The sequence below is a fragment of the Micropterus salmoides genome, unplaced genomic scaffold, assembly GCF_014851395.1.
Source record: "Micropterus salmoides isolate LMB-PRFRI ecotype aquatic unplaced genomic scaffold, ASM1485139v1 Ms_hic_scaffold_10, whole genome shotgun sequence".
Classification (NCBI taxonomy): Eukaryota; Metazoa; Chordata; class Actinopteri; order Centrarchiformes; family Centrarchidae; genus Micropterus; species Micropterus salmoides.
Window position 1 is genome coordinate 6115925 of NW_024040041.1, and position 10497 is coordinate 6126421.

General features: G+C 42.3%; 1 protein-coding gene across 1 annotated transcript; it reads right to left on the minus strand.

Annotated features, from left to right (window-relative positions):
- Nucleotides 1–3234: 3234 nt before the first annotated feature.
- nags (N-acetylglutamate synthase) lies at nucleotides 3235–9496 on the minus strand. The gene is made up of 8 exons (XM_038692344.1): nucleotides 8952–9496; nucleotides 8058–8338; nucleotides 7500–7713; nucleotides 7182–7362; nucleotides 6909–6948; nucleotides 6592–6723; nucleotides 6249–6431; nucleotides 3235–4581 (listed from the first exon to the last, which is right to left on the minus strand). The coding sequence occupies exons 1-8, from the start codon at nucleotides 9324–9326 to the stop codon at nucleotides 4398–4400; spliced, it is 1590 nt and encodes a 529-aa protein (XP_038548272.1). The 5' UTR covers nucleotides 9327–9496; the 3' UTR covers nucleotides 3235–4397.
- Nucleotides 9497–10497: the final 1001 nt, after the last annotated feature.

Sequence of the window (10497 nt, forward strand, 5' to 3'; positions counted from 1 at the left end):
TGTGAAGAAGCAACAGTTCCGATGTCTGTGAAGGTTTCAGTAATCAAGGTCATAGTTATTCAAGGAAGGTTAAAATCAAGGGCTTCCGCGATACTTTTTCAAATGCAGAGGATCCAGAAGTCCAGTTTTGATTTAAACCTTCTGATGTCATGTTTAAGACGTCTATGTATTGTGTTGCAGAGGTATCTACTAAAGTTGGCATGAAAGCCAGGTAGCCTATGGAATAAATACAAACCCAAATGTATTGTAGCTGTGTGGAAAGGTAAACGGTAAACAGCTTCGATTCAGCTGTAGGCTACATGTTGCCGACCAGCTTGGCAATATGGACTGGAGCAAGAGTTTCAGAGTGGTGAGTTATTAATCTGTAACAAAAGTATCTTTCATCCAGTTTTAACTGAGCTCTGTCTCTACATCACAGTAACAACTTTATGACCATTGACTGCCTGGAGGGTAGCTAGTGTTTGGAAGGGAGAGGAGAGCTGTGTGCTGGATCTCAGTGTTTTTCCACCGGTGTTTTTGAGGGCGTGTCAGACTAGCCGCTTGGCGAGCGTTATGACACGTATTTTAATTGTGACGACACAAGAAATCAGAAGTAAAGACTAGACTACAAACAAGCTCTTTTCAGGCAGAGTTTTCTGTGGGAGATGGGAACTCCCTTTGGGCTGGACTTTGGGCTTTTTCAATTTGCAAACCTATAACATGCACAAAAAAATATATATAACTCAATAAAGGAGAGGGGAAAAGCCAAAAAGCATGATAGCATGGGGGGGGCTTTCTTGAAGGTTTTTCGTGCAGTCTGTCACTGGGTTACTGTCACTTTATCATATAGCCTAGTTTAACGTTAGCTAGCTATAAAGAAAACATTCTTATCTCTAATTTGAAGGGTTAGGGTTAAGTGACCTTGCAAGTGACAGTTTGAACTTGCACACAACCGGTGCAACAGGTTGTGGACCTATTTAAAGATTCATTCATATAGTCTAATGTGATGAGTTATTGCCAACATGAAGAATCACAAGGACTACAATGCAGCTGTTGTTAAAGAGTAGAAAGGCAGTGACAGAAATGTAATGGAGGAGTTTCTGGCATTGAGCTGAATACCAGGTTTGCTTTAGCTAGACATTAGCAGTAGCAGGCATAGTGGTGTGATATTTGATAGCTGTTACTTGCATCTATTATGTGTTTCACATACTTGAAGATGGTCAAACAGCTTTACAACAGAGTCTGTTCTTATTAAATGTCATTTTTAAATCTAATTTGAATAGAAAATTGAGTCATGTGTTTAATGCACTACTATAGTGAGCAGGCTAATAAATTATTAGGTGATGAAGCTCAAAGCCAGGATTATTAATAATAATCTTAATCACCATGGCCACCAACTGCCAGATTTAAGGTTAATGACATTTATGTTTGTATGTTTTTATCAATGAAGTAGTACATCAAAAATAAGGTTACTGTAAATAAGTACAGTTGTCAATTGATTGATAAGTACAATTGTCTGTAGATGAACATAGCAGCAAAGACTATACCTGGTTTGGTGCCCGTTACATCAACAAATAACAGTTAGGGTTAGTCCACAAAATTAGCGGTTGGTGGTTTACGTGAACAGGATGGCCTGGGGTGGAGTCAAATTCCCGTCCTGAATTATTGTGCCAGTCCGTCCCCAATAAAGATATACCGCACAGCCCTACTAAATTATGATCTATGCATTACTAAAATAAAAAATCATTAGAAAAAAGAATGTTCTCTTTATAGCTAGCTAACGTTAAACTAGGCTAAGACAAAAACAAGCAGGCAGCTACTCACGTACTAACAGATATTCAAGAGCTCAACTTTATTATCCACCTCCTAGACCTAAATTTCAATGGATTGGTCTCCAGAGGTATTCCAGTTAATGTTAGTCTATTTATCAGGAGTTTCTCTGATTTGAGCATCATTTGAGTCACTGTAGCATCCAGTCAGCCCTTAATCCAAGATGGTGAGGATGAAGAAATAGAGCTGACGCGCGGGCTTGTCAGTCAATGCTCTACCTCTCGTTCCTCCCCTAACTCTACTTTTTTACCTTCTTATGTTATGAATTGTTCTTTTTATCTTATTTTTACTAACATTATCAAGTGGGTTTTATTTTCCATCTGATTTTCCATTAATTATATAGTACATTAATTAATGTTCATTCTATGTGTCTTCTCACGTGAAGCACTTGTGTATGTAATTTCTACTTTGAACTGCATTTCTTCTATGAAATGTGCAATACAAGTAAAGTTTATTATTCTTATTTATAATGGTTGATTATATTTCATACCAAGCAGTATACACATGCCTCTCTGGAAATTAGAATATTGTGAAAAAGTTCATTTTTCCCCGTAATTTAATTCAAAAAGTGAAGCTTTTATATATTTTAGATTCATATGAATGTTATGTTTTAGGCCTTTTTTTGTTTTGATCTTCATGATCAGGGCTTACAACACATGGAAATCATAAATCTATTTCTCAAATTATTAGAATAAATAATGTATTATACAGAAATGTCAACCTGAGAAGAGCCTTTAATTTCTCAGACTGGTTCAGTACACACAACCCACAATCATGAGGAAGACTTCTGACATGACAATTGTGGCTTAAGCTCCACAAGGAGGATAAGCCACAGAAGGTCATTGCAGAGAGCTGTATCAAAGCATATTCAAATTCAAAAATTCGAATTGAACGAACAAGGTGCACAAGCAACAGGGATGACCTCAGCCTTGAGAGGACGGTCAAGCAAAGCTGATTCAAGAAGTTGGGGGAGCTTCGCAAGGAGTGGACTGAGCACTGCAGGTAGAGGAGAAGGAAGCATCAAGAGTCACCAAGCACAGACGTGTCCAGTAAATGAGCTACAAGGAGAAAAAAGGACTGGATTGTGCTCAGTGGTCCAAAGTCCTTTTTTCAGATGATGTAAAGGTCCCAGAGTCCGGAGGATGAGTGGAGATGCACAGAATCCAAGCTGCTTTTGAAGTCCAGTGTGAAGTTTTTGATTTCCATGAGCTATAAACTAATCATCAGGAGTAAAACAAAGGCCTGAAATATTTCACTTTGTGTAATCAATCTAGAATACATGAAAGTTTAACTTTCTGGCTTACATTACAGGGAATTTTAGGAATCATCCGCCTCCTTGCTGAAAGGCAGTGTAAGAAGCTTCATAAATAGATCTCAGTGTTTGAACTTTCAGTGGGGTTCCAATGACTGATTTTGAGACGCTTGTACGTGTGAGTTGTTTGGGCTGAAGTGCTTTATTGAAAGTATAATATTACACACAAACAACAACAATCAGCAATAAAACATCACACTTTGGCATTTAAGAATTGCAAGAGAAAAGCAGCGGTTTAGAGGTTTGTTTTCTGACCGGCTGGCAAAAAAAACTTGTGGATTCTAACGCTTACTTTCACAGCCGAAACAATACGAATCTGGAAAATCTTGTTTATTTTATTCTTGTAAATTTATCTGACAACATATAGATTAAAAGTGTACACCAGTTATTCAAGTAAGTAAACTTGCAGATGACGTGAATCAGCAAATGAAAAGATGGCCGAAATTGAAGCAACACACGCTGAGATCTGTTGACTTTTAAAAACACTGGATCCTACATTTCCCACAATGCATCTCAATTGCATCTTTCATCAGTCTCTGACTGGTGAATGCCCACATTTTCCTAACTCCACACCTCCAGTATGTAACGCAGGCTTTCTGCTTGCAAGCTAAAGCCAAGACAACCCTGATGATGTCGCTATGACATCATCATGGTTATTTTCTCAAACTTCAAAAAAGCTCCTTACAGAGCCACAGAAAACACCAGCCACTGTTTTCTTAAGCTGAGCAGGACTCGTCCCAACGAGTAAACTGAACTCTGCAATAGCACCTGTATTGCCCAGTTTGACGTATTTACTTTCAGAATAAGCGATCACAGAAAGATCTGGAGGCGACACAGCACCTGGCTGTGTTTGTGAAGGCATACAGTACCGTAAGTATTTTGAAAAAGCGGTCTTCCTGGTCCACATTACAACCCAACACCACAGTTTTGAGATATCTCCACTCTGAAGAGCATTTCTGGGTGTGAACACCACCAGTTCAGTCTGGATGAAAAGTGTAAAATTAGAGAAGTTGCCTTATCAAATGAAGCGACCTCAGTGTGGATTTAGTGACAGTGTTTCTTAGCAAAGTGGAAATGCCTCTGAAACACTCAGCTCTAAAAGGTCTACTAATCTACTCCAGCTCTACTTGAACTCTTTACAAATAGAGGATGATTTATTTCTTGTAATAATATTAAATGTATGTAGTGTTGGTTTTCAAGTTTCAAGGAAGAGAACACACACCCAAGCCCACCACTACCACCAAAACTACACAACCAGCAGCCGGTAGGAGGCTGCTCACAGTCCTGCAGCCGCCGGTGTGGGGGGTTGCAGGGAGGCGGTGAGAGAGGAGGCGTGGAAAGAGTCTGGGAGGTTCTTGGCATACTCCACCAGCTCGTAAGAATCTCTGATGTCTGTCAGACCCAACCAGAAGACGGTCCACACCCCATGAACAAAGCTGCCGTCACAATGTTTAAAGTACCTGGACAGAAAAAGAGAGAGGTCATATTTATTGGTTTATAAAGTGGTAGGTCTTGGGCGCACCTGCTGTCTTGGTTCATGTATGTGCAGCCTACTGTCGTTTACACGTGATTTGATAAAGGTAAACACAGAGGATGGCCATGTGTAATGGCGCTGCGCTCTGATGTTGTACTTCTCCAATCAGAAGCTGCAGATTTATCAACATATGTGTCCTGCTGCCTTCAGGTGGCTGCAACTGAAAAGCTTCTCATACAGTAAAAAGAATCTCAGGCTGCTTTACCAACGTTCCTGCTTTGACTACAAATGTTATAATACTATAAGACTATAAATGTTACTTCTGACGCCCATTTGAAGTGTTGAGTGTTTCATTAAAAGTACTTTATTTATTATTAAGACTTCTTTCGTTATTGATGTGCAGTTTATTTAAGTTTTGAGTTGTTGCACCTCCACAGAAAGTCTCCAGTCACACCAGTAGCTGTGTTAAACCTTGTGCAGACTACACGACTTTCAGCGTCGGCCGACGGCCGTGCCGTTCACACTACACAACTTGCCGTCTTGTGACGGGAGTCTTGAAGTTGTTGTGGCATTCACACTACATGACTGATCGATGGCAGAGGGTCACACGAGCTGACGGCGGCTCGGTCACCCGACGCTGGTCTCCAAACCACGTTTTGTCAAGAAAACACACGTGAAATGTGAAACGGGAAATGACGCGACCCTACACATGAAACAGCTGTTGTTTCTGGGTGAAAGAATGGATTAGCACATGCAGGTGGCAGGGATTATCTGAGCTACAGAGAGAGCTGAAGGTGAGTAAAAAGTGTTTTGCAGTGAAAAAGTAGGTGCCTGCTCTCATTGGCTGGATGTGGATGTCGAGTCGGCCGACTCTTCCACATGTTTGGCAGACGTCGGCGATGTGTCAGAAATGTGCCGGGGAGCTGTTTTGATGAGTCGTTGTGTAGTTCACTTAACGACTGGCGACCGCTGATTTACTCCCGATCACAGCCTGACGGTCTCCGAGCTTACAGAGCGGAAACTCTGGCTAAAAATTGTGTAGTGTGAACTAGGCTTTAGCAGTAGTGTGCATCTGATCTTTTGGAGGGTCAATGTTCCCAGACTTCACCTTGAGTTGGCAGAGTAGATTCTCTTCTGAATGGGTTACTAAGCTGTGTTGGGCCTTCACGTGTGCTTTAATCAGGGGCGTACTGTGAATTGCCTGTTGAATTGAAACTTAAGCCCTAACCCTAACTTGAATGATGTTTGTGAAGATCTTCAGTCATCCAGGTCATAGTTATCCAAAGAAGGTTAAAGTCAAGGGCAACTGGACTTGGTTGAAGATACTAGAAGACATTGAATGGGGGTAAAATAATTTTTTAGAGCTGCTTCTAGCCTTCCCAAGTGTTAAAGACCGAATGGATCAAACATTGTTTTACAGCAGTTACTTTCACAATGTAAGTATGTGGGAAAATGTCTGGTTTGCTCAGTTAGCATACAAGTATAGTCTGAATTGCTTTCTTAGTTCACCTGTACCTCGATTTGTTTACTTGTGCGCTAAAAACCCATCTTTTCAGACTACATCCCAACAACCCTTGCTAGCACTTACTTAGCAGTGAACATTGTTTTAGCTGGGTATACTTAGTGTAATGTCTTAAAATGTGTGTGTCTTACCAGGGGTTGATCTTGTTGGTGGCTCTGGATCTCCAGAACAGTTTGCCCAGGTCCTGTCTGATACTTTCCCACAGGACGTGGCTGGTGCCCTGACCCTGCTTACTGCTGCTCACTACAAACTTGTCGAGGTAGGGAGTGCCGCTGTTCACCGGCTCCATGGTGATGATGGCTGCCGCACTGTAGCTGGAGGGACAGAGAGATACAAAATCTTCAGGAGAGAGGCCCGCTGGGTTTAGATTCATATCGGGCCTTTGTTTAGAAAGGAAGACAGGATGCAGCTTATAATACTACGGCTGATCTGGACTTATATGCGGTCTCATCGACATATTTTTAAGTTGTTCACCCTTCAGAGAGGTAGATGGAGTGCAGTCGTCCTTTCAGAGAGTCGATGTAGTCTTGCCTCAGAGTTTTATCAAATGACTTGTTGATGAGAGCCAGCAGGCGCTCCACATCGATCTCATCCAGAGAGCTGAACCTGCACACGCAAAGCAATAACATACTCTTAATGCAACAGACGAGTCAAATGAGCAATATGTTCTTTTACTTTTAAACCTGTGAACAAGAAAGCAACTCAACTCTGTTGAGAAGTTTCTGGATTACGGCTTTAATTATTTGGTTTAAGGGTCGTATTAAACATGTTTGTGTGTATAGTGTACTTACCGGTGTATGGGGTCTCCATTTTTAAAGAGTGTCCCAGACCCTGAGCCATTTAGAATCAGAGTTACAGACAGAAAAAACAAAAAAAACAAGCAGTTATAGAAATTATATTTAAGTACAAACTAATCATTGCTGGGTGGTCAAAACTACTTCCCCACACACATATGGACATAATATGGTCCAGTGCCCTCTTGGATTACACCTCAAAATAGACAGCTCTGCTTGCATGTGAGTGCGCATGTGTTTGAATGTCAGCGAGGCAGCCAGCAGTCTCACCTCTGTGGCTGAACAGCTCGGTCAGCAGTGTGTCCGCGGAGGTGATCACAGCAGAGGACTCAATCGGCAGTTGATTGAGCAGTCTGGCTATGCTGTTCACTCTGCGCCGCTCTGCAGCGCTCAGCCACGTCGCCGTGGACAGACTGGGCAGGTCGCTGGGCAACGACACTGTGTCCATCACCTGTAACACGTAAGCGTTCAGGAGAAGTTGGACAAGTGCTTTTATAGACAGTACATGTACATTTATTTTGCAGTGGTAGCCTACTAATACTAATACTACTGCATCTTTGAAAACCGAGCAGGAGCAAACTGTCATGCCTTGCATTCTTGGGTGCAGAGGCCTCCTGAGTTGTTCAGGAACATGACTTTGTGGGGTTGCAGGGCTCGGGAAATAGCCACCGTCACCTCCACTGGGTCCAACATCACCGAGCATCCTCGCCCATCCCTCCCGACTGGACAGACCAATGGGATTGTCCCACAGTTCAGACTCCACTGGAGGAGGCCAGTGTCCACAACAACGGAGGGTGGAGCACTGCAGGCAGATGCAAAGGGACGTTAGGAGAGAAAATCAGAGAGGAAAGCATGAAAGGATGAAAGACTTTCTTAGAAAATTTGACTTTAAAAAGGGGCGCTGATTCACTGATTTTAAATATTAATGGGGGAAAAAAGAAATAATTGTTCATTAATCATATTAATGTTCAATTATCTCAACTCTATCGCAACTCTACAATGCTTGTATAGCTGCACATTTACAGCTTTAAACTTTCTTTTTTCCCGTGCAGCTAATATTAAGGAAATTATTTAGAATATTAAATTACTAGCTAAACCTCCAAATGTACTAAGAAACCTGGGGCCACCGTATATCTCAACTCTCACCTGCATCCATGTGGGGCTTCATGTAGAAGGAGGAAGGACTCAGCGGAGAACAGTGGAAGGACGGTGGCTGACTGCTGCTGCAGCGCCTCGGTCAGCTGCTGGCACCGCTCCACCAGCCCATGGGTGAAACGAGACCCGGCCACCGGCTCTTTGGGCCCTGTCTCCTCGTACTCAGTCCGGCCCATCACCACCACAGGCTTCATATCCATCCGTTGCAGGAAGGAGAGTCCGAAGGCCAAGCTCTGAACCATTTCTTTACGGTCAAACACGGAGCTGTCCACCTGGGAGGGACAAGACACAGATGGACAGACAAAGACTGGAAGCATTAGTTTAGCACCGTCTTAAACTAAGTAGTTCTCTAAAAGAGGTTTCTGAACCACAAAACAAGGTCTGTGTGGCCACTAACGTTACATCAGTCCATTTTTCATCACTGTCAAAGCATCTGTTACAGTTTTTGGAGTTTTGCTTTCTTGCGTTTAAAAGATATTTGGTAACTTGAAATGATGAAGGCACTGGCAAAATGTAATCAGAACTCTGGTGTTTCATTTTGTCTTCCATTTTTATTTTTTATTTTTAAAGGAGCTCTTTAAAATTTTTCTCTTTACAAAATGAATGTATGAGAATGATGAGAATAAATTAAAACAAAATTTAATCATGAGTTTTGACCGGTTCATCACTGAATTGGTCTATTTTCACCACCTGTAGAAACCTCAGTATTGAAACAATACAACGTTAAGTACACAGTAACGTTAGCACCCTAACACCAACTTTTCTGGGCCTCCATGTCATATGACTAAACGACAACGTACATTAACATTCACCTCAATGAAGAGTTTCAACATCTATTGTTAAGTTAAAGGATTAAAAGTTACCAGGCCATAGGCCTAACGTTACCTCCAGTACGGCAAAGGCAGGAGACTGAGACGAATTCGCTCTCTGGAACTGGGTCAGCCAGTACCGAGCCTCCCGCGGGTCTCCACCGACTTCACGGAGAAAAGCCTTGACGTCCCGGTAAATCAGATTCCGGTTGGCCAGGACATGGCGGTCTGCGGCAGAGAAATAGCCCGGGTGCTCCTGCCGGGCCCAAGCCGCGGGTTTTCCTACCGAGCAGGCGGCATCCGAGTTCATCATGCGGCGCTGCGGACCGAACATCCTCCGCGGCCGCTCGCCGGAACACCGGGTCAGCGCCGGCAGACACGGGCTCGACAGGTACTTCCCCGCCATTACCACGGCCCGACAACCGGAGGAACCGCTGGTCACTTTAGTCATGTTGCTTTTTGGCACAGGTCGGTGTTCCTCGGGCTGACAGCTGGAGCTAGTGAGCACTGCATAGAGTCCCCGCCGAGTGCTGGCAGCTCACAGTAGCGTTAGAGCTTTTCATTCAATAGGCTGCTGCATCGGCACTTCTCACATTTCATCAGCCAGGGACACGGGGCGGGCTGGGGATGCTTTGCGAGCACAGGTAGCCCACTAGGCAGTTTTGAAGGGTGGAAGTTGTAACGTCATCTGCTACGCATGTAATATTGAATGTTTTAGTTTGTCTCCTTACTTTAAAAAGCTGCATTACTGTTGGAGAAAACATTTAAAGCAAGTCATCAGACAAAGATGTGCCCTTCTGTCAACTTATAACTTAACTTATTTGGAATTTTTTATTTATTAAATTTTTAATTACAAAAATCACAAGGGAAGAACACTGTTAACACGTCAATACTATTTAGAGCTATGAGAGTCTACCTCTCTTTAGTTGTATTTAGGTTGTGTGTTTTGTTTTTGTCCATTTTATTTAATACTTCTGACAAAATGGATTAATTTTATAATTATAATAACAGGCTTCTGTCTCCCTCAGTTTAGTATGGACTGTATTTATATACTGAATTAGACTTTTTTCATTGCTCAGTGTAGCCCACAGGAATAAGAGACACAACAGCGAAGAACAAGGACAATAAAGCTAGAAAAATAAAGGTAAAGAATAGACAGGATTATTATGTACACTGTGAAGGAATTTATGGGTACTATGACACAGGTTTCGCTAGGTCATGCTGAGCAATTGCTGAGTGGAAGCCATGTGACACCAGTGACTCTCCAAAAAAACTTTAGGTCAGACAGGATCTTCTCTCTGCCTGCTTGCTCAACTGACTGACTTAGCTGCTTTGATAATGATGATACACTGTTATACATTTACACTGTTACATTTGTTAACCCAAGGTTGAGATTACTTTTATTTAGTCTCAATACATAGACTGACGGCTCCATGTAGAGTGTTGCATGTGGCTTAAATGACGCACAACATGACTTTAGGTCAACTCAGGTAAAGGATAGTGTCTTGATTTGAACCAATATCCAATAGACTCTTCACACATTAAACTTCTTTGGAAACTTATTGAGGCTCTAGAGGTCTAGGAAGGATAAATATCCCCAGATAGAAAGTACCCTTCAGATT

Excerpts from the sequence above, each read along its gene's own strand:
- nags (XM_038692344.1), bottom strand. The coding sequence starts at position 9,326 with ATGACTAAAGTGACCAGCGGTTCCTCCGGTTGTCGGGCCGTGGTAATG. Across the intron at positions 8,339-8,951 it reads CTGCCTTTGCCGTACTGGAG|GTGGACAGCTCCGTGTTTGA; the intron begins GTAACGTTAGGC and ends TGTCCCTCCCAG. Across the intron at positions 6,949-7,181 it reads CGAGCTGTTCAGCCACAGAG|GGTCTGGGACACTCTTTAAA; the intron begins GTGAGACTGCTG and ends TAAATGGCTCAG.